Source organism: Asterias amurensis, chromosome 1 (genome assembly GCF_032118995.1).
Source record: "Asterias amurensis chromosome 1, ASM3211899v1".
NCBI lineage: Eukaryota > Metazoa > Echinodermata > Asteroidea > Forcipulatida > Asteriidae > Asterias > Asterias amurensis.
The window spans coordinates 6,944,738-6,969,863 of NC_092648.1; the positions used below are offsets into that span (position 1 = coordinate 6,944,738).

The 25,126-nt window shown below is 39.3% G+C and overlaps 1 protein-coding gene across 1 annotated transcript in view; it reads right to left on the reverse strand.

Annotated features, from left to right (window-relative positions):
* The window catches only part of LOC139944297 (sodium- and chloride-dependent GABA transporter 2-like), a 32,289-nt gene extending 12,836 nt beyond the window's left edge, over positions 1-19,453 (reverse strand). The window contains exons 1-5 of the mRNA XM_071941288.1: positions 19,093-19,453; positions 15,005-15,136; positions 6,856-7,189; positions 5,140-5,278; positions 3,626-3,760 (exon numbers count right to left, since the gene is read on the reverse strand). Coding sequence (XP_071797389.1) covers positions 3,626-3,760; positions 5,140-5,278; positions 6,856-7,189; positions 15,005-15,136; positions 19,093-19,303 — 951 coding nt within the window. The 5' untranslated portion in view covers positions 19,304-19,453. The remainder of the gene's footprint in view (positions 1-3,625; positions 3,761-5,139; positions 5,279-6,855; positions 7,190-15,004; positions 15,137-19,092) is intronic.
* Between the last annotated feature and the right edge of the window lie 5,673 nt (positions 19,454-25,126).

Genomic DNA, 25,126 nt, shown 5'->3' on the forward strand with positions numbered 1-25,126 from the left:
TCCAAACTCGCACTTACAAGTCATGTGATTGGAGGAAGTTTGGGCGGCGACCGTGCGTCAACCACTGGTCGATGTTGTTACCAGACTTCCTAGAAATCTTTCTGACAGGCGACTCATTGGACAGTGTTTCGCAGATGGTGCTCCGGATTGGTTCATTCATTGCCCCTTGAACGCCCACCCGCCATTCGATCCGCCCTTTTTGGTCAGGTTACTTTCGTGTTGTACTAAGCATGGTTCTCCGGATTGGTTCATTCATTGCCGCGCAGGGTCGAAAGGGTCGAAAAGGCTGTGTGCCAGGACAAATCCGAAACCAATCTCACGAATTTGACCGAATTTGCATTGAATGGATTAAGTACCGTAGATTGATGTTTCGCAGGTGACCATGTGTCAACCACTGGTCGACGTTGTTATCAGACTTCCTAGAAATCCTTCTGCGGGTGACTCATTTGTTGAAAAGATTAAATGGAGAATATTTATAAAAAAGCATTCACTTCCAAACGGCATGAGAATTATCATGATGAACAAGGATGGGATCAAACGGAAGCTTAATAATTTGGAAACATTGGGTAGGGCCGGCTATAGGTTGGAAGGTGTCTAAGGGAACTTTACAATTAATAACATTTTGGGGGTGGGGGGCCTTACACAAAGAGCCATTCTGGTCAGTGTATTGTGAGCGGTGTGTTGTCTGGTTTGAGACAGGCCACCTGTTGCTTGGTGAAGAAGGTCGCCGTGGGACCACTTTAGGTTGACAGTGGGTGGCGACCTTGGACCTTTTGCCAGTAAACTCAAATGGGTACATGAATACCGTTTTAGAATACGGTCTGTTCATGGAGGTATAATGTTGCAGTTTCAGAGTTTAACCATGGCGGTAGAATTGTGAAACCATTCCTTACTCTATGGTGAAACTTATACACACACGTCAAAGGCTGTTTTGAAGCTGTAAAAAAAAGAACTTTGCTTTGCATTTGGTCAAAGTTGTTAAGCAAAACGACATTAAGTTTCCTTTTGAATAAGTCCATTCACAAAATTGGTTAGAGCAGTGTGTCGGTCAGGTCTCAGAATGTACATTTTGCCAAATCCATTATGAAGATTAATTTAGTCATCGGCCCGTCGGGTTGGTTACTGATGGAGATAATATTAACAAAAGAGACCTCGTGCGGCTGAATGGGGTACATTTTTAGGAGTTTGTCTATTGACCCAAACTGGACGTAACAAACCCTAAACATGACTTGACATGCTTTCTGAAAGTGATATAAGTTAGAGAAAATTAAGGAGTGGGGACGAGTTTATCGTTTTTATTTAGTTTGTACGATATAGGGTTCCAGAGATATGGGATGTATGGAGGTTTGTTCCTAGAGCAGCGTGAACATGAACGCGGTCAGAAATTGTGTCGTTTGTCGTTCAAATTTCGCGAGATGCAATAAGCCCAAAGTGACAATAAAACAAAACCAGACCTGCCAAGTCTCACGCATTAGGCGTGAGACTCACGCATTTGGGCTCTGTCTCACGCTCACACGCACATCAACCATTATTGGGGCGAGATCGGGAAAAAAAATTAACGACATTTTTTGTACAAAATTTGTACAAACAGAGCGCAAAATTGCAGATTGCGCACGCGTTTGCTCATCCAGTAGGTTCAGCTCAAATTCGGCAGAGCGCAAAACGCTTATTGCGCACAAGTTTGTTCCGATTCTTTTAGCAAATTCGTTGAAATGCGCTCCACTAGCGAAGACACAACAGGCAGAAGAAGTGAGCGATTGATTTTGGACATCATTTTTAGTCTATTTTTTTCAAGTTTGGAAGGATATAATCTGACACAATCGAACCTCCACATTAACCATCAACATCTCCTGTGTACCTCAAGTGAGTTTTAATTATTCTGAGGAGGCTTTTGATGCATTTTGAAACACTTTTTGTCCACAATTAAATTTCACATTGTTTTATTTATTTATAAAAAAATAAAAAAAATAAATAAAAAAAAAAGTTGGGCGGCGATTTAAAAAGGCCTTCTTAAACTGGCAATTTTTTTTCCGGGGGGATGGGGTTGAGCTTTGAAAAATCTCACATATAGCTAGCCTCTGGACTTGGCATCTCTGCCTGCAAAACACTTTTTTGACGTTCACGTTAAGTGCTCCCGTTATACATGCAGCCTATTGACCAGAAAGTTTACAAGACCAATTCAGATGAGAATAAACTAAAAAGAGGCCTACGCTCTTACCACCCCCGCCCCCCCCCCCCCGAAAAAAAAACAGTAGATAAATTAGATTTGTGGCACACAGCATGTTCCAAAAACTCGCTTTACTTATAGTGCTGTAGCAACGCTATGTATCGTGGGACGTAAAAATGTCATTTTTGACGATGTTTTGTAAAAAGGAAATGCAAGCATTATGAATGAATATTGAGTGTGTGGAGAAAGTTTTGGTAGTGTAGTACAAAAGAAACTTTAGTTATTGCTGGCTAACGGTCAGTTTCACCTATCAACGCTGATTTGAAAAACGTGTAACGTTAGGGAGGCCCAACATATTAGACCCCTATAAGGATCACGGGGGAGCCTTATAGTTTCTAGATGCATAAGGTACGTTGTCTAACCCAAAACGAGGTGGGTACAGCCACTGCAAGTAGTGGTGGACGTGCGAAATAGCTTCATTTTGGGTTAGAATTATGACGCCATGCATAAATATTGAGAGAGGCGTATAACACTCTCACCCACATTTCGAAATATTTGTGTAAAGGATTTTTATATCCTAGCGGGGTGCCGCGCGAAGCGCGGCATCCCGCTAGTACACAAGTAAAAGCTTTTGAAAGTGCGCCAATGGCTGTGGGATGTTAGGAATATTACAGAATTGGTAGTTAGCACTAAATGTAAACCACCATATACATAAACTGACACACCTGTAGAAGTTTGAGATCAATCAGCCATCTGGGTCACGGGAAAATAGTGAAAACTTGTTTACACATTTTGAATGACATTGAAGCAAACGAAAAATGAGTAGGCCTAACGCTCACTGACCGATAAACTTAAAACGCAAAATTAGATTATTTGTTTCGCATCAAATATGACATTTCAGACAGAAATATGTCAAGGGATGTTTTCTACTATCATCATCATTAGACCGTGTAAGTTTGATGTAAATCTGTTATATTCACCTTTTTTCGTACACATTCTGCAACGTTCCTTTAGATGATGTGGGTACTTTTTGTAACACAAACACAATGTCCACAGATTTTCATTAAACCTACGGTTTTAAGATAATGGCAGTAGAAAGCTTCCCTTAAAATATCCAAGTTAAAAATATCAATTGCTGAGCTGAGGTGCTGTAATTTTTGCGAAAATGGTAAAACAATGTCACGAAAATATATGATAAAATAATTTTCGTGACTTGTTTAACTCATTACTAACAACACCTCTTCAGTAAGGCATATTTTAAGGTAAGCTTTCTACCATCATTGACTTCAAACTGTGTTAGTTTGATGTAAATCTGTGGACACCAAACCCTTTAGGCCGAAGTGTATTGCGCCTTATTCCCGTGCTATGTTTCCGCACCTTGCAGTAATTAGGATAGTGAAGCGGGGATAAAACGATGTTGAAGTTTTGCTCAAACTATGTGAGCTTTATTTACAATACCTTGCCGTCCAATAACCTGGTGGCATTGGGTTCCACGTAGAACTTCAATCCTTCCACGGCGTTCTCAAGGGTTATAGCTCGCACGAAGAGAATGGTGATGAAAATATACGGGAATGTTGCAGTGAAATATACTACCTGGAATACAAAATAAATACAAATGGTCAAATACAGTGAGTTTTCCGTCAAAGTAAAGAGATCTCCTAAACGCACCCTCATTATGTTTTTGAGCAGAAAACAGACATTTTGAATTACCTTTAAACTTACTTGTTCTAAGTTGAAAAAAATGACGTTTTCTTGATGAAGTGTTTTCCCGTCCCCTTTGTGATTTGGGCAATAATGTCTGTCAGACTTTGGTTTGATTCTCATGATTACAGTCGTTCTCCTAAACTATGAAATTAAGTCCGTTGAGCTAAAGCCTTATTGGTAGTCACGTGGCCTATTTTGACGATAAGAACCTAAGGCCGTATAACCAGAGATCACACAAAAGTTTCAGAGAACCCCGAGAGGTGCGAGTTTTATCAAGTAATAAAGCAAAATGGAAACTTGACTGTTCTCTGTCATTTGTTTTGGGGTTCATTTGTCTTCGTTCAATCGTAAAATAAAACAAATTTACTCAATTATGTTTTTTTTATGTTTTTTTAAATTTTATGAAAAGCAATTTTTCCAGCAAATGAAGTCAACATGGCTAAGCCGATTTTTTTTCCACTTTAATATGTAACAATAATGCTTATTAACAATCAGCCTCGGTGATTTCCCTAGCAATACCATTAACGATCTTGTTTTCACGCAAGTTCATGAATATTTATAATTTAAATGGAGGTCGTCATAAAAAAATTAATGGCAACTTGTCCCATCTTATTTTCTGTGGGAGTTTGTGTAAGTTTTCCATTTGTTTACTTTCAATTAAAATTGTGTTGTGTTATTTCAGAAATAAACCGCAGGTCTGGGGGACTATATAGACCATGTGACCTGTGACATCACATGTTTACAAAAGAGCCACCAAGCCTGGACTTCCTGCAGGCACGATTTGTACACAGCACAATGGAAAAAAACATAAAATATTATATTTTATGGAGATTGCACTGTCCAATTCTTATCAACTTTTGGTATGATGAAAAGGGGCACATTTCAAAACTTGTGCAGCTTTTACTTTCATAACTCTTGGATTTATGTGGAAACTATGACACAAAATGTAAACTTTCCCATATTACCAGTACAGTATCTTGCCTGCCAGACTAGCCAAAGAATGTACAAGGTCACACTTATTGTAAACAAAGGTCACATGGTCTATAACAAGAAAAAGTTCCGCATCAATTTTGCCGATTCCTGTATTGTTTTCACGTAGCATAGGCCTAAACAACAGAATTAACATCTGTTTCATTATACAAGTATATTTGAATTTGTACATCCGTTTAATGTGTGCAGTGAACAAAGTCATTATTCAATTTATAATAATATCTATTACAAACTAAGTATGGAATAATTTTGTTCTGCATGACGTAATAATAACCGACCTTCCCTGAGCTTTTGACTCCTTTGAAGACACATAAATACACCAAGGCCCAAGCTAGCAGTAAACACAGCGTCAACTGCCAGTTAAATCCACCGATGTCTTCCAGCCCAGTTGATAGATGAATCTGTAAGATCTTACGTCTAAATTACAGAAAATTAAAGCCTCTTAAAACAATTGGAACAAAAATACAGACAGAGACTATATATAACCTAGTCAGTGTATGTTCTTGTTTCTAAGTGTTGCTCGAAGCTTTGCATGGTGTGGAGAAATAGAAAAAATATATAAATAAATAGTAAACTTGCGGGTACAACCGTGTGTAAATCTCTTAGGGTGAGTGTTGGTTCTGGTGAGAAGAGCCGGTTGGGTCTCGACGTTTCGAACAGTATACTCTGATACTCTGCTCGTCTTCAGGAGAATGAAGAGCCAACACTCAAACAAAAGATATTTACACATGGCTTACTATTTGTTTATTCTTTTCTTCCTAGTTCCTGATCCTGTTTGTGTTCCTTTTTTGTCTGTCTTTCAGGCATCCCACGAAAGGCCCGGCTTTTAGAAGATACTTGTAATTATTTTTCAAAGGGATGCAAAAACTGCTTTACTGTACAACTCGATTGATTGTTACTTCTTATAACATTTCTGGATATATAATTGTTTAGAAATGTACATGAATTAGTATAAATAAATTTGAGTAAGAGTTGAAAATAAAAAATAGAGCGATGTATTTGTTATAAAAATGGACTTCATGGAATGAAAATGCATACAATGCTTTCTCACTCTACTGGTTTATCCAAATGCTTGGTAAAATAACCTAAGAACATTCACGATTGCTTCTCATTACCAATCATACCGAGCCAAAGAACATTTTCAAACCATTGATGTGCTAATTAAAAAAGCATAAGCGTGACTGTATAGTGTTAAGTTACACCCTTTGAAGGGAAGCCTTCTACTATCATAATCTTCAAATTGGGTTAGTTTAATGTAAATCTGTGGACTTTGTGTTTTGTGATACGAAAAGGTACATAGACCCTTTAAAGGCACTGGACACTATTGGTCATTACTGAAAATAATAGTTAGCATAACAATTTACTTGGTAACGAGCAATGGAGAGCTGTTGACAATACAAAACAGTGTGAGAATTGGCTCCCTCTGAAGTAATGTAGTTTTTGAGAAAGAGATATTTCTCACTAAAATATTTGAATTGAATTCGGCTCGAAATCAAGCATCTGAAAGCACACAACTTTTTGCGACTCGGGTGTTTTTTCTTCCATTATTTTTTCGCAACTTTGACGACCAATTTCAGTCCAAATTTGTACAGGTTTGTTATTTTATGCAAGTGTGCTTAGACCGGTCTTTGACATTATTACCTTTAACGTGGAGTTTCATTAAAGATAAATTTCTCACTCTATAATTATTCGTAGGACCGATGGAGTTCTTGAGGAGCAGGTTGCATGGCGATAACGCGTTTGAATTAGCCTTCAAACTGTGTGGTATACTTTGCAAAAGGCCTATGTCGAATTTTACCGTTAGGTTTTGGGAGGCAACTTCTTTCAAAGTTCATTGCCAAGTACACTATTATGATGTACGTTAGTTGGACTAATTTTTATTATTTCAAAATAAGGACAATTTAAATTGAAGGCAACAACACCTTTAATTTACACACGACTGTAAAATTAAGGTGTTTTTAGGGGGGGATTGAAATCAACAGTTATCAACTCACTCCCAGAATTCTGTCACAGAGCTTGTTCTGTTCGTGGCTCCTATCACTGTACAATTCAGCTGGTCATCAGTGACATTTGCCAAGTCGGTTATTAACGGAACATCAGTTGGATATGTCTCATTCTTATTGATGTAATCGCATCTCCAGAGGTCAGTTCCCTGTACACCATACCCAGTTGGATCTTTACAGAGATCTGTGTTGAATGGATTGTTACAGTGGGACCATGGCACCACAGCAGCGAAGGACATGATCAAGTAGTAAAGAGACCAAGCTAGGATCACGTTGTAGTAGATGTTGAGCAGCGTTACTATAACAAAACTTGCTATCCCTATACCTGGAATACAAAAAAATATCGTTAACTATTAGAGTACATCAACCAATCATCAATCTATCAATTTATAAAGCGCAAAAATCTGGAACAGGTGGGCTTTAATGAGTTTCTTGAATGAAGGTGAGTGAGCTGGCATTTCTTATCTGTGTAAGGGAGCTCATTCCACATTGGGCCATTATACAGCGAGTTATTGGCACAACAAAAAAGGAGCAAAAGGAAACTAACGAAGATGTCTTCTTTGAGATCTTAATTCGAGCATGTCCATGATATATCCAGGAGCTTGCTTATGGTATGCTTTATACATCAAGATCACAACTTTGAAGGAGATTCTTTGAGTGATGGAAAGCCAATGTAGGATGATTAGATGAAGACTGATGGAGTCGTATTTGCGTATAATTATTTAGAATCAATCTTGCAGTCTTCTTTCCATCAAAGAACTTGGGAAAGTAGATATGCAGCCATTCGCACTGCTGTAAGAGAAAAACCAAAGTAAGATAAACTGTTGTTTGTTTGCATTGTTATATTAATTGGGCTGACCGTCTTGGATTGGTTGTCTGTGGTGCATATCCCCTACGGGTTGATCTTTTGTCTAAGTGGTCTAAGAACCATTGATTTTGCAATTTTGAAAGTGAATTTTCGTCATAATTGGCTTTTCCAGCCAGAGTATTATTGGGGGGGGGTTTCGATTTGGTTTATATTAGTATAGTGCAAAAAGTAACGGTGTGAAACTCAATTTGTGCCAGGGTATTTGTGCAAGTAATCAACTCGATTGTGGTAAAAACGAATGAACAATAACCATTTTTGTGGTTTTATGGATTGATTTTCTCCATATAAGACAGTGAGTAGTTCCCCAGAAGCTCCTAATTGATTACAAACATCTTATCTTTGTATAATAATAAACAATAACAACCGAATTTTAAGTTAAAATATGGAAATTTCAGACAAAATATTTTCTGAACAGTTTTGTTGAATTTAAAATTAAACCCCCTGTCACTACTATTTTCGTGAGTGACAATGTACATTTGAAATTGCCAACCATGAACTTTCAAACTGCTTTGTTTGGTTTTCTATGGTTTCTGTGGGTTCTCTCCTGATCCCCCATTCAATGTTCCTTTGAGTTCAAACAAAGATGTATGGGAGGTTCCACAGCAATACACCAAACGTTTACAATTCGTCTATGGGTCATTCCATGTCAGACCAACACACTTTTTTACCTCATGTCTTCCGATTTTGATAAAAAGTGCTGTGCTTGTAGGTCCTAATGAACAATGAATGCATACCAATTTTCAGCCCGACCGGACTTTCCATGTGGTCAGGGCAGAAACCACTAAAATCTGACATTTTTAGGGTAAAATACCACCTTTTTTGTAAAAATATGTCATAACCATGTCAATTTTTATCACATACAGAATTGCATGCTCAAATCAATTCTTACATCAAAAATAAATTTTCTGAAATGTAGGTCACTGTAATCTTTAATATGTTATTGTGACCTTTGACCCCGTTTTTGAAATAATGTATCATTCCAAAAATCAACGAAATAAAAATCATTTGATAGAGCATGTCTTCCTCTATCAGAATCCACTAAGAAACAGTTGGGCTCTTCATAATTTACAAGTTTATGACTATTTTTGTACAAGTCACTATGATCTTGAATATGTTATCGTGACCTTTGACAAAATTTTTGAAATAACGCCTCATTCCAAAAGTCAATGAAATGAAAATCACTTGGTAGAGCATGTCATCTTCTATCAGAATCCACTAAGAAACAACTGGGCTCTTCAAAATTTACAACTTTAAGACTATTTTTGTACAGTTGGTAGGTTACAAATTAATCAATTTATACATGTAAATTTACTTTACTTTATAAATAAATAAAAATAAAAAACTTTCCAAAGTTACTAAAATTGTTATTGGTTTGGGATTTTTTCATGTTGAGGGCTGATGTGGTCTAACCAGAATCATACTTTAAAATACCAGCAGTGACGCACCCATGATTTAATTTGGGTTGTGGGTGGAGGGGTGGGGGGGGGCATTTTTCCGAAACAAAATTCTTTCCAAGATGGTAAACAAAAAATGTCACCATGCTGCAACTCTGACTTCATCGGAAGGTTAGCATGCCCTTTCGTGTGCTATACGGTTAAATAGAAATCGCACAGTTAGCACAAAGTCTGCTGCTGAGCAGCTCAATTAAAATGGGCCCTGAAGTCAGAGTTTCAGCACGGTGAACAAATTGTTCTTGAGGATTTCTCAGAGAGTTACTATGCATTAGTTTGTAGTTCAAGATTCATCAAAGGGGGTTAAAGTAAGACTGCATAAGTTTGTGATCTACTGAAGAAAGGCAGACAGCTTCTCCATCTCAACTTTGATGTAATCTCTAAACTGGGATCACTAATAATCACAGTGGTGCACCCGAAAGGGGGGTGGGGACGATTGGTCTGGGGGATTGATCCCAGCCCCTCCAAGGTATTCAATTTGTTTGTTTGATTTGTTTTGATTTTTTGTTTTACAATCTTCGAAAGAAATTTTCGGGGAAAATATGGCCCACCCCCCAAAAATAACAAATCCTGGGTGTGTCACTGCTGATAGTTTAAATTCTGATTCTGGCTAAACCACATCAGCCCTCAACAAGAAACAAATCGCAAACCATGAACACTTTAAGTAACTTTAGAAACAGAGGAGTGAGGTTTGTTGGTGGATTTATTATGTAAAGTATAAATTGACTAGTTTGTGACCTAACAACTGTACAAAAATGGTAATAAAACTGTTTCTTATTCGATTCTGATAGAGTAAGCCATGCTCCATCAAGAGATTTTTATTTCATTGATTTTTGGAATGATACATTATTTCAAAAACTGGGTCAAAGGTCACGAAAACATATTAAAGATTACAGTGACCTACATTTCAGAAAATTTATTTTTGACAAAAGAACTGATTTGAGCATGCAATTCTCATCATTTTGATACCAAATTTGCATATATGTGATGAGAATTGACATGGTTATGACATATTTTTACAAAAAAGGTGGTATTTTACCCTAAGAATGTCAGATTTTAGTGGTTTCTGCCCTGACCACATGGTAAGTCCGATCGGGCTAATAATTGCTGTGCATTCATTGCTCATAGGGACCTACAATCACAGCAATTCTTATCAAAATCGGAAGACATGAGGTAAAAAAGTGCGTTGGTCTGACATGGAATTACCCCTATGGCACCCAATAACGTAAGCAGGTGTGCAGATGCTAGTGACAACAATATATAGTAAGAGCGTGCTACATTTGAAAACTTGATGTTTTTATTTGTTTTGTATGCCTCGGGTATAGGGGTAGGCAAATATAGTTCTGCTCCCGATGTTCGAAATTAATATAGCCACATCTTGCAGTTAGTAAACGGTAATGTTTACATATATGTTGGTAATACCATCCCAGTCAGTGGCAACTGGCAAGATAGCCTTGATCAAGGCGCTACAGCCAGCCGCGACCTGCAAAATCCCAGTCCCCGTCACTGAGTTCCGCCAGCGCACCCCATACATAACACAGTGCATATAATACGTGTACAGTGTATACGTGTACAGCGTATGTACACACACATACCTACTGCATGTATGTACATTACATGTACCATCTGTATGGTACACGTACGGTACATCATGAGTACTTTCTAAGTAGCGCCTTGATGGTTTTGTAACAGCCAAAATTTAGGGCGGAGCTCATTATGGTAATGTTTACTAACAACCCGTTCTCATTGGTTGTTGGTTGACCTATAAACTCTTGCTGCGATGTCAATCACAACGTTCTGCAAGCACACGCACGTGCTCCGACGTAAACAACAAGCCGTGGCTGCTGTGCGAAAAAATGCAATGGCGGCGGGCGAGAGGAAGAAATCCCTACCCTAAAACAAAGTTGTGTAAATCAATGGTGTATAATTTGCGACAGTAACCTACATCGTGGCACAACTGCAGAAGCTTTCAACAAGATAAAACAACCAAGTTTAATGCACCAATCATGGATTTAGAAATAAGAAGGAAGAAAATGGGACCATACAGTGTGTGAAGTGTGTTTAAGAAAAGTTCAAAAAGTATCAAGGTGTCATGGGTTTCCGGCAATGGCTACTTGGTTAGAATTATGTTGGGCATACCCCATCCCCTTGAAGCACTAACATTTAATAAGATTCTGTTTTCCCCATTTCAGACCAGATGAGATAAGAAACCCAGCTGTTTATTTTGTCTACACATATTATGTGTTACGTTTCTCGCAGTAAATCAAAGTTGGGGATCGAAAATAAATTATGTGTTGGTCAAAAACATACCAGACGGTAGAAGATGGCGTGTGGCTGAACAACAACTACAAGTAAAGATCAATTTCATAAACTAACTCTTGCCATACTACTACACTACAACGTTACACTTATAGTAAAGCAGCTTCCCATTCAGGGACAAATCTACCAGCTACATTGTACTGATGCTAGTCCTCGTGTTATAATGAAACGCAAGACAACGGGGCCAAGGAACCCCTCCTCACTTTGAAGTTTTTTGACACCGTACCGACCGAGCGAGGCTTGTCCGGCTCACATCGGTAGCCCGTGTACCGTCCGGCAGCGCATTCAGACCCATTATACATCATAGTGACACCACGCTCATGTCCATACAGCTAGCGTACAGCGTTACACACACAAACATACACACATGGACGTGGCACGATTGCTAGCAGTAATACGTCATTCTCAATCGCGCTTGTGATTGGCCAATGTTTAGAATGACATGCCCAGATCATGCACGCCCTTTTATCGGAATTCCGATAAAGCTGTTACAGACCCATCAAGGCTGTTGTTTGAGCCACGTGTGCGAGGTTGAAAGTAGAAAGACACGACCGTACTCACGACTTCGCTATACTGTTCTCACTGTACAATGTACTGTATACATGTACATTGGTCGTGTATGCACAGCGTGCAGACTGCCGAAACGCGCCGGGCCGGGGCACACTACGCCAACAGCCTTGAGTCAAGGCTACTGGCAAGACGACTAGTCGCGACTGTTAGTGTCCTACAAGTAGCTATCACAGCTCTCGCTCAATTCCCATTGAGTCCCTTCATATTTTGAATGGGATTCATTGGGATCCCATTGTTTTAATGGGATTCAATGACATTCAATGGGGTCACTTCAAATGGATCCCCTCTCCATCCCATTGGATCCCATTGAATATGTCCCAAATTCCACACAAATCGGATCACATTGAATCACATCGAGTCCTATTGATATTTTGAATGGGATTCAAATGGGACTCAATGGGGTTCAATTGGATTAAACAATCCCAACGAATCTCATTTATCCCATTCAATATGATCCCATTTAATCAATCGGTATTGCAAAATCTATACAAATTTAGTGTGTTTGGTGGTAAAATGGACCTAAATTAATCAAGTTTGTACTGTACAATATAATAGATTTACCTTTTGATTTATCTAATCCGACTGACTCTGTCAAAATGTTGTCTGTGTGTATCAACACCCAAATCGATTATTGTATACAGCTCTAAAACTTGGTTCATGATTTCAAGTGGCCTTCACATCTAAAAAATGTGCCGACGGTGTTGCCAGATTCACACTGGCGTAACTAATGGGGTGGGTCTGCAGACAATGACAAATTTTCCACAAGTGAGAAGACTGGTCTTTGACAATTACCAATAGTGTCCAGTGTGTTTAAGCACACAAGTGTAATGGCCTGGGATTTGAACCCACACTCTGCTGAGCAGAAACACCAGAGTTTGAATTCGGTGTTCTTAACCGCTCAGCCATCACGAGACTTCCACTTTTAATCAAAGACGACAATTGTACAAGCAAGCGGCCGATGAAACCTTTTCCGTCCCAAGGGATACAAGTTATTGCTCAAAAGAGAGTATTTGCTGGGATGGTATGATGGTATGTGCAAGGTATCAATGCAAATGGGTAATTTCCAGGGAGATTCTCTGTCTTTGCTGATATTTGTTCTGGCACTGACGCTTATGCCGATTCAAATGTTGAAGGTGGTTGCTGGTAATGAAGAAGGCCGGATGTAAGACCAACCATCTGTCTTTTGTGGACGATTTGAAGTTGTTTACAAAAAACGAGGTGGAGATCGATTATTTGGTGCAAGACAACATCGGGAGTTCGATCTGGAAAAGTGATTCTCCAACATTGATACATTCCGATGACATCGCTCTGCCATGGACGGGGTATTAAGGAAGGAAGAAATGGAGTATATATGTACTAATCAGACCTCCTTCTTCAATAGGAATCGAAGGTAAGGTTGAGACGAAATGAAGAAATGTTTGAAGGCTATCTGAACGGGAGAAACACATGTTCGATGTCATTTAAACACAACAGCCGTGTTTTGATTAGGAACAGTATCAATATTGAGAACACGAGTTTTCATTGTCATGTCAGGAGCACACATGAGAGTTTGTTGGGTAAGCACCATATCGTTGAAGGAGTACAACAAGGGGGAAAGGAAAGACAAAGTACATCAAGATTGGAGGAAAAAAACCACCTTAGTTCCGGTTTGCAGATTCATAGAAGGAGTGGCTTTGCTGCAAACATGGAATAGTTTAAAGGGTAGAGAACAGATGGAAAAACGGGAAACCTAGGGTTTAATTAAAGTGGCGCAGGACAAAATGAACACAAAATACAGACGTCTCTCCTACGGTGTATAATGTGTCATATAGAATAACAGGCTGTATTTCTTGTCCACAAAATGAGCATAATGGCCCATACGGATAAAAAGGCAGACACAAGTTGGCCAAGCAGTGATTCACTGGGACTAGTTTATGTGAGAAGAATGGTATCAAAGTTCTTGTAAAATTATACGACAACGTCACGGTCCGAAAGTTGTAGATACCGACCAGGTCAAGATACTTTGTGTCGTCAAAAAATCAGGCTGATCATATTCGGATCAAGTCCGGATAATGTATGACGAAGGAGTTGTGTCATCTCATCTACCTCTTGGTGTTATAATATAAAATGAAAATGAGCGAGAGGTTGTCTTCAGCCGACACCAGCTCGGGAACCTCTGATGGTCGCCTTCCACGTATCCCGGTCCTGAATCAGCGTCCTAAGCGCAGTTGTTTCTTGTTGCATCCTTCTTCAGCTGACCAACGAATGTTAGTCTCCTCCTCCTGCCCTTGCTACTGTTTCCATCGATGGGTTCCCAAAGAACTAGGGGGCTAACAGCTAGCTCTTGATGGCGGACACAGTGGCCAGCCAACCTCATTCTCTGTTTCCTGATCTTGACAGATGCTAACGGTATGGCATCGTAGAGCTGGCATACTATGGTCTTTCCAGTGTATATCAAGGGCCATCCGTAGCATTCTTGTTTAAACGCCGTCTAGTGCTTTTTCTTGTTTGGTTGTCAGAGTCTTGCTCGGCTGCACACAAATTCGTACAATGAACAGTATGTTGTATTCGTTAACCTGGCAACGCCGAGTAAATTGGAACAATTCCCAACTCGTACAAATATTCTCACCATTGCACTCATAACACGCCGACTGTATAGTCACAAACTTGGATGCTCAATGTATGTATCACACACTTGTTGCCATGGATCAACCAATCAGAATCAACAAGTTTTATGTAAGATAAAACTTGCTGTTGCATTCCGTGTTTCCATGGAAACAATTCCGTGTCTCTAAAATAAACTTGGCAACTAAGGTGAAAGCAACAGTCTCCTCCTGGCCTTGCTCCTGTTTCCAGCGATGGGTTCCCAAATAACTACACGTGGGGCTCATATTCCATATTGTGTTAAATAAACTGACCACTAAACAGTAACAATGTTTGCTTTGATACTTACCCTTGAAGAGTGGGGCAAGTTTCCAGACACCGATGCCCCCCTGGGCCATTAATTGACCCAGTCCTAGCTCCAAGAGAAGTAGAGGTACACCTCCAATAACCAGACATATCAGATACGGGATGAGGAACGCACCTATAGTACAAATATATACAACAATGGAATTGTACTTAAAACAAAATACGGGTTAGGTAAGAATATTTGTTTTAAACAAAGGAATAGATGCAATCCTAAATGAGCCCACTAATGAGTATAGGTTCATTCCAGGTCCAATATTCGAGATGAATATCCATACAGTACAACTGTTTATTAATGTTTCTTTATTTTTTTTCTCGTGAGTATTGTCTGTATCATCAATGGCAACGGTGAGCGTCTCCGCTATCTTCCGAACACGGTGAGAACAAAATTAAACTTAAATCTTTGTAAATCTTTTCAGGCACACACTTAAATAACCCACTTGCCAATGCACTTGCATTTATATAGTGAGCAATATATTTGTCTAATTCTCTTATAGTCACCTGGAATTTTTTTTTGTCCTCAAACATAAAAATTGTGTTGATGAACAATAAAACAATTTTTTTAGTAATTTTTTTACCACGATTTATATGCTTAAAAATTGATAAAGATGTTTGGGGTGACTCCGCCCATACCCTTTTGTGACGTCCATCGAGGCAAACTTCAAGTACATGTTAGTACAAGTCGTGAGTTTATACGTTGCGAAAACAGTTTTTTCTTGCATTTTCCGGAAATGCCGACCAGTTACATGCTGCTGGATGCAGCAATACAACTTAACTAAATATGGGGTCAGTTTGCATCTGTTTTCGGCAGAAAAGTTAGAGGCGGTTGTTGACCGCGAAAGTGGGTTCCGACGTCTATTTCACAGCGCTGTGCAGCGAACACTTCGAACCGTCGTGATTCGAATCCGGAATACACCACACATTGACAAGCAGAGAAAAGTTATTCTAAAACTTGACGCCAACCCAACAATTTTTCCAGCGAGTGGGGAAAAAAAATTACTAGGCATTCAAGTTTCAACGTACGTATGTGTGTATAATTTTTTAAGTAAAAACGTGTCTAAATTAATTTTGTTGTAATGTGCCATGTTCATTTTACACGCAGGTCCTACACACCACACAGCATATGCATCATACCGATCAGGTACCCAGACTACACTTTTTTTTTATTCAAATATCGCACCACGAACAGCGCCCTCTCGGGTCGGGGCCAAACCTCTAAATTTGTAAATAAAGTAAAAACTAATTTTTTAGAACCTTAGTTAACTGTTTATTCAAGTTCCACTCATCAAACACATATCTAAGTGACAAAAGCTTTATTTTGACAAAATACCACTTCCAGGTGACTTTATGATACAGGTACTTGAGCGAATTTTGTTTAACGGGAATGCTATTTCAACTTGTTTATAACGTGTTTGTTTTTATTTAAATGTAATATTGATATTTGTACACTTCTTGTTTTTTCGTCGATCAAAAATGAGGCACCAACCTCAAGGTTTTGAAAAAGTAGAAACAATTCTGCCGTTGACGGCGTGCGTTCAAATTACAATACTTTGACGTCATGTGTGGGATTTGCTTTGTTATACTTTCATGCTGCAACAAATGGGAGCTCCCACATATATGACGTAACATTTAAGTGATGACGTAACAGAGGTTATCGCGAATCTTTCTAAAAAGCACTGGATAAGGGTATTAAACATGCTTATAAAGAAATGATTAATGATACACAAACATTTTAAATGAATTCAGCACTGATCACGACTTGCTGTTTTCGGTCACGTTGGTACTTCAAAGGATTTGTGAGACTGTATAAGCAGTGCGGTTTTCACATCCCACTGAGGTTGGGGTGGAAGCTTTAGTCACTGACGAGAAGCCGATAATAAACTCACTCATTCAACAAACAAGTTGAATATCATCTCTTTGACAACCACAGATACAATACAAATAGGTACACAAAGTGTCCGCCACTTGACCCACACTCATCCAGTGTATTTATGTCTGTTTGTTTACAAATAACGCAAATCGAATACGTCTCTGTTAAAAACTATTGATGTACTTATTAAATTTCACATTTTCAGCCATTTTCAGCACGTAGGATTTAAAACTTTGCATGCTGGAAATACGATTTAGTAAAGGTTTGCGGTAACAGCATAATGATAATCTCTAAATGTGTTGGGGTGGTTCGTCTGAACCTAAGTTTCTTAATTACACTGACTAGCACATGATGACCAATGTATCACTAGATTTGCCATTCTGAGTTCAATGAAGTCACGTATCACGATACGCCACTGAAAAAAAACTGCAATATTGAAAACACATTGACAACTCTGTACTTGAGTTTGCACTCACACCACTTTCAGAAATGTAAAACTGTTTTTAAATGCAGATTACTGTAGTAAAATGTTGTTAAATACAGCGCCACTTGGTAGTTGTTGTGTGTGTGGTGACCAAATATTTGCCAGGGGCTTTATTTCTTGTTTGTCATTATTTCACTCGTAGATTCTTTTCGTATGGTAATACTTTCAGTTGCAGGTCTTTTGAATTTCCGAGGTTAGTCAGAGTCCAAATTTTGACCCGCCCCCGAGCGGTGTCTTTAAATTGGTTTGCACCAGTGGGCTAATTTCATTTTTTGAGTTACTACATTGAATGAGTTTTGGTTTAGATCCACTATGACGTAACGGATTGATTTTTGCATCGGTGCACTGACCCATCAAGACCTTGACTGTTGTGACTAAATGAACAGCATGTGAATACGGAGCTAGTGAAATAACAAATAGAGCAGGCGAAAAAAGGGAGACCAATTACTGCGAAGAAATTACGTACATTTTTTCGGCTACCTGTTTTGTGTTTTTTGTTCCTCTTTGGGACTGCAAAGAAAAAAAAGTTATGCTTAATTGCGACAACCGGGTTATAACAGCCTACGTTTGGGTTTGGTTGAGACTCAGATTAACAAACTACAAATGGTTCAGAATGACTGTGCTATATTAATATGTTTGCTATTAGGCTAATGTAGAAACGTCAGGCCATGAACCATTCCCTTCGCCCCCCCCCCACCCCCCCCCGCCCCCCCCCCTCCCCCATTTATACTGTCGGTCCTTTTCGAGAAAGACTCTGCTAGGGTCGAAACGTCAGGCCATCGATCATTTTTTGGCTGTATTCATATTATGTATACATCTATCCACTCTCGACCACCAATGTTTCTCAAGTTACACTGATTGTCAACAACTTATAACAACTTATCGAGCCATTATGATTTATCACCAATGTATTAGCTCATAAACCAAGAACTCGCTCAATGGACATCTTACCGTCTTGTCCTGATAAAGGGGCAGCAGCCGATTTCACGCGAAACCCTCAGATTAATCCTACCTTGAGTTAGGAATCTCGTCCTAACTTAGGATGGGTTCAATGCGTCTTAAATTCTTCGGATAAGGACATTGCCTCGTCCTAAGTTCTAAGATTTATCCTAAGTTATGAAGAGTTTGGCGAAAACGACGGCTGGATTATAGCCTACTTGCTTCATTTCACAATAGAACTGCTTCGCAATAATATTGGCTCTCCATCAGGGAGGAGACAATTTTCTATAACATCTCGGGCAAATTCGGCAAATGAGCAGTATTTTCATTCTCATGCGTTCGAATTAAAGCTGTTTTGCCTCTTCCAGTTGTTACTGCGTTTCAAATTGAATTCGGTCATTCAATTTCGTTTTGGGTCAAGTCAAATTCCTTCAGCACTCTGTTTAATTTAGCGCATCGTCATTCTTTTTCGTGACACAAACGCCCCAAGAAGCGTCTGCGAATTTGAATGCTGGTTTGATGAACTGTTAAATCGAATGAATATTTTGTCAACTCGAATGACGCAACATTAAATTTTGACTAATCATAAAACGAAATCGAATTACCCTTTTCAGTAGCATTCGATTGCGCACGAAATAGAATAGCTTGGTGGTTAAATTGGCTGCTCATTTGCCGAAATTGACAGAGAAAACCTATATTAAAAACAATTGAAGTTTCTTTTTTTTCTCTTTCTCATGAGACAACCATTATGGCATTACAAAGTGATAAATCTGAAATATACCTCCTCCATTTTTATAACACAAGTACGGAAACCTCCACACATTGCCAAGGCCGACAGAGAACCCAATCAGCGCGAGTAAGAAATCCAACTTGCTACTCCATTGCTCTCTCTGTGGAGCTGCGTCATCTGCAGTCACTCCCTTGCCATCATTCTCTTGGCCAACGGACTCAATAGTTCCGGCTTGAGCTTGAGTTGCGCTGAGCTTGCTCATCTTCAAGTTAAATCTATATCCCGAGCTTATCTTTGATATACCTGCTGACTTTCTCGCAACAAGTGCGTACTAGTACAGTGGAAGCAACTGTTTGGCTTAGCCGTACGTTAATTCATTGTTGTACTTGCCTTTACAGGCACACCCGTTCTATTGTGTGTTTGCCCTCACATGAAGGTCTATATGCCCTGACTGAGCACGGTAAATATTCAACCTATACACTCAGTATAATACAAACACAGTATCCTTGGAATATACGGTTCCTATTGTATAGGTATTTATGATTACTAACTCACACTGAAAATATTCAAAACAATCTTTTCATATAATGACCTTTCCTTTTACCTAAAGGCCTCTCTTCATTAGATTCATTAGGTTCTGTTGAACGCTTTACATTAGTGTATCGTGTTAAAAACCCATACCATTTTAACTGCAGATTGTTTAAGAGCATTTCATAAAGGTCTGTTAACTGGTACAGAGCAATCTGACGGCAGAAATACACTTCTTGTATTCAATGATGGCATGAAGAAAACAACTAAGTGAGACCATTAAGTTATGAGATTACACAGCAGAAGTTGTTCGGTTGTAAAACCCACTAAAAAGCATTACACAAGACATACTTGATCGGGAATCAGGCCTTTTTACTGCGAATCTACACTTATACGTTAAAAGTTTATTCCCTAGGCAGGGAAAAGGGAAGATCAACTCTGGAAATCGCGTTATGACGGTGCAAATCGACCAAGTTGAGCGTCCCGAACAACTTTCCTGTGTGAATTGCAATTTCTTTTTGCAACAGTGACATTTTGACCAAAAATCGTCGATTATACTGCTAAAATATAACAGTGACGGAGTTGAAATTTGCACCAGTACACTCGGGTGGGGTATCCGCACGAAGTATTTGTGATCCATAATGCAACCCCTAGTACAACATTCATCAGTTTTAAGTGTTTTCTTTAAAGGCAGTGGACACTATTGGTAATTACTCAAAATATTTATTAGCATAAACCTTTCTTGGTGACGAGTAATGGGGAGAGGTTGATGGTATAAAACAGTGTGAGAAACGGCTCCCTCTGAAGTGCCATAGTTTTCGAGAAAGAAGTAATTTTCCATGAATTTGATTTCTTTCATTATTATCTCGCAAGTTCGATGACCGATTGAGCTCAAATTTTCACAGGTTTGTTATTTTATGCATATGTTGAGGTACACCAACTGTGAAGGCTAGTCTTTAACAATTACCAATAGTGTCCACTGCTTTTAAAGGCGTTTGGTAATTGTTATAGACCACTGTTCTCATCTGGTGTATCCCATCACAAGCATAAAATAACAAACCTGTGGAAATTTGGGCTCAATCGGTCATCGAAGTTGCGAGAAAATGATGAAAGAAAAAACACCATTGTTGGACGAATTTGTGTACTTTCAGATAGGAATAAAAGACTTCTAGGTAAAAGTCTTTAAATGTTTTAGTGAGAAATTACCTCTTTTTCAAAAACTACATTACTTCAGAGGAAGTCGTTTCCAAAAATGTTGTATACTACCAACAGCTCTCCAATGCTCGTTACCAAGTCAGTTTTTAAGTTAATATTTGTTTGAGTAATTACCAAACGTGTACCTTCCCTTTAAAGTATGTATTCCTGTTCGTGGATGATAGGGGGTTCGTGGAGTGAATTGCCCTTCATGACACCCCTTACATATATTCTGCCTTTTCATTGGTTTAGAGTGCGTCAAATGATATCAAACGGTGGCCGTGTGATAGTGCATCGTTTGCCGTGTGATAGTCCGACGACTATCACACGTCGTGCAGTACCCAGGGGTCGATTTCACTAACGCGTTATGGTCATCGCAAACGCCGAAGTCGATCGCTAAATCTAAAATCCATCGCAACTTAGCGATGGATTTTTAGCCGACGATTTCACTAAAACTTAACGATGAATATACTCGTCGCAAAGTTTTATTTAGCGATGACAATCTTGCGATGACATGTTAGTGGTCGCAAAGTAAAAGTTCATCGCATACTTATGATACATTGCGCCATTATGTGTTTATAGTTATAGCGGTGTACGTTTTGACGTATAAATTGTCCGTGATTTAGAGTAAAATGAGTGGCGCTACATTATTTTAGTCTTGCGGTCTTTTACCTGGTAGACTCAGATTGCCGATGACAACTATCAGCGATGACAACTGACTGCAGCAAAGAGCCCCTTAATATCGGTAAAAAGGAGATACTATCTGGGTTCGATTATTTTAACCATCATTTTTAGAAAAAAAATGTGTAATGTATTGGCAAATTGACAGTGTGAAGCTATATTATTAGACCGTATGTCAGAATTTTCATCAATCCCACCGTTACAACAGATTTACGAAAACTGTTTATTAAAATCTAAAACTATAATAGAGGCCATAGGCCTATAAATGCTTTAAACTATTGTAAATGAATGCCTAAACATCGTCCACAATAGTTCGTATGCACCAACATGACAACGATTTACATATAAACTGCACAATGCCATTTCATTTCGAGCGACGACCGACGATTTTGTTGCGGGATGTCAAAGGTCACTTTATTAGCCTCGTACAAAAACGTTATTTTCCTTTTAACGTCATCGCAATTGCGATGACTTTACTGAAACGCAGAATTAGCGACATCGCAATTGCGATGGATTTGAGGTTTGCGATCTCATCGCAAGTGTGTTAGCGATGATCGCAAACATAGACGTTTCATAGTGAAATCGGCCCTAGACCTCTTTTTACCCACCGTGAACCCAATCAGGGCCCAATTTCATGGCTCTGCTCTAGCGCAGAAATTCGGCGCTTGCACGTGAGCAGGGAATCGTGATCGTAAGCGCATGCGCAGAATTCGGCGGTAAGCAGAGCCATGAAATGGGGCCCAGTTGTGCATCTGTGTTAGTCTTGGTTCCAAGACCATTGGTGTTGCGCGGTCACACACAACCAACGTTCCGATTATGCACGGCAAAAACTGTCCACGCTTGTAATGAACGAACGCTAGCGGGCGCTGTTTCTCTGATTTACGGATCTCACCATGTCCTGTGCTCACCATGGTCTTGGATATTTGCAAATTGAAGGCGTGGCCAGACTATGTAAATTACTTTTAATGTATGCAATATTCATATCACGTGACGAATTGAAGATGACTATTCAAACTAGATCGAGTCAAAGGTCAATATGATCGGCGGTCTTTTTTTAATAATCTTTGCTCAAAGAGTGATTCCGTGGTCATTATAGGCCTATTAAAAGGAAAACAGTGAAATTTTAAGTATAGGTACCTATTCAGATTATGGATACGTGACGATTTGAAATCGTAAATAATGGTCAAAAATCGAACGTAAAATTAGCATTCAGAGAGTCCGTGTATCGGACGCTGTATGGGCCCACGGCGTGGAGCAATCGGAACGTGAAATAGGCCTTGTGGAATATCACGTACCGCCCATGCCGTGTCTCGTGGGGTTGAAGGTGTTAAATCCCAGGCGCTATGAACTCCCAGCTTGCGGGTGTCGAATCCGTTGTTTCTTATGATCGCAACGTTCCAATATGCTCCATTTTAATTCATGGCCCCTAATTTCTTTTTGTTATGAGTTTTCAGGTAATTTTGATGATGTCAAAACCTAGGAATATCGCATATTGTTATATTGACAGTGTTATTGTGTGAGTAGCTTAAAAAAATTATGAGAATTTTTTATAAAAGGTTTAAATAAAAACAATGCTAAAACAAAATTCCCTCAAAGCATAATTTTGTCAAACAAAGTATTATTTTTTTAATTCTGTGAATGAAGAGTTATTTTTGAGGTAATGATTAAACTGGGCAACTAGTGGAATTTAATGACCCGTCTATTCGCCTCAAATAACTGGGAGTTGAATAGCAGTAGTCGCCGCTGGACAAGCAATCAAAACTCGAAATTTCTCATGAGTTATTCCAAAAGATATTGTTACGACTACATTCCCAAAAAATGTTATTTGGTTACGTTCCAAGCTACGCAGCTACTCGGCTACGTTTACGTTCCAAGATACGCTTAGGTCTACGTTCCTTCAAGTTACACTATAATATCAAAAGGTATGTTTTCAAGCCCGAGTCAAGCTATGCCTACGTTCAAAGATACGCAGCTGCGTTTATGTTCCAAGATGCTACGCTTCAGTCCAAGATATGCTTACGTTCCAAAAGATGTCAACGTTCCAAGCTACACAGCTACTCAGCTGCGCTTACAGATCTGCTTACGTTCCTTCAAGTTACGCCATAATATCAAAAGGTACGCTTTCAATCCCATGTCAAGTTACGCTTACGTTCCAAGATACGCAGCTATGAATTATGTTCCAAGATATGCTTACGCTCCACCAAAAGATACTGTTACGTTCCAAGCTACGCAGCTACTCAGCTACGCTTATACACTCCAAGATACTAATAGGTTACGCTACAATATCAAAAAGTACGCTTTCAATCCCAAGTCAAGCTACGCTTACGTTCCAAGATATGCAGTTACGGTTACGTTTCAAAATACGTTCTCACAAAGATGCTTTTGAATCCCTCAAGATTTCCTTCCCCCAAGATTAAAAAACTTTCACTGTGAATAACACTACAGGGCCCACCAGTTAATATCTGTTTGGCAGAAAATACTGTACACAATTTCTTTACTATCCAAAAATTTACTTGGGCACTACAAAATTTCAAATTTAATTAAAAATTGGCTGGCAACCAGTTTCTGCTAAGCAATACTATTTTGTGCTAACTATAAGCAAATTGTTTAGCCAATACAGAGGCTTCATCAGTGTGGGCCCTGGCACGTCGGGAGCATAACGCCACGATCGCATTTCAAGCTGCATATCATGGCAATGCAGGTGTCTGGATCTGGACATTATACACAGAAATGTTTGTGCTGGTACCACAAACCTTTCTTTATCGTATTTCCACCCTGTGTCAAAGTTTCAAATCCTACTGATCTGGACATTATTATACTCCGATAAAAACATATATACCCACACACAGAGTAAAGCAAAAGTCATGCAATGGAATTACTGCATGCATTGTACACTACATGCACAACACTGATGAATTATTCATGAGCCAACCGCAACGCAGCCTCTGATTGGCTCCACCGGAAAGTCGGGGGAGATTTGCCGAAAAACAATAAAAAAGTTAAGACCCGTCGTTGCAAATATTCAAGACCATGGTGAGATCTAAATCAGAGAAACAGAGCGCCCGCTAGCGTTCGTTCATTACAAGCGTGGACAGTTTTTGCCGTGCATAATCGGAACGTTGGTTGTGTGTGACCGCGCAACACCAATGGTCTTGGGACCAAGACTACATCTGTGTATCTAAAACGCACATATGAACGTTGCGTGTACGAGGATGGTAATAGTCTGTTGGTGTGTTACAAATCAAATATTGACTGACTTGTGCTTTGGTTATAACTCCAACTCCCTCGGTGATCCCCAGACCGTTCCATTTTCCCTCGGCGAACGCTCTGGGATCACCTCAGGAGTCGTAGTTTTAACCCTAGCACTCGAAGCAGCGACGTAAACTATTCGTATCACAATCACGTTCACATGAAGTATATACTGAGCTATGGGGCCTTGTCGAGTGGAAGAGCTGGACGTACCTATGGTTTTGGGAGGATTGGGTTGAATGGCCCTGATGGATTTAGTGGATTGTTTGGTGAACTGGGTGTTTTGGTGGATTATTTGGGGACTTGTTGTTGATTACATAGGAATATACCCCTTTCCTAATTAACAATAATCACACAATCCACAATTAATTAGACACATGAGAGTAGATTGACATACTTGTTCCCACTCGATGAAGAAGTGAGGTTTATTCTA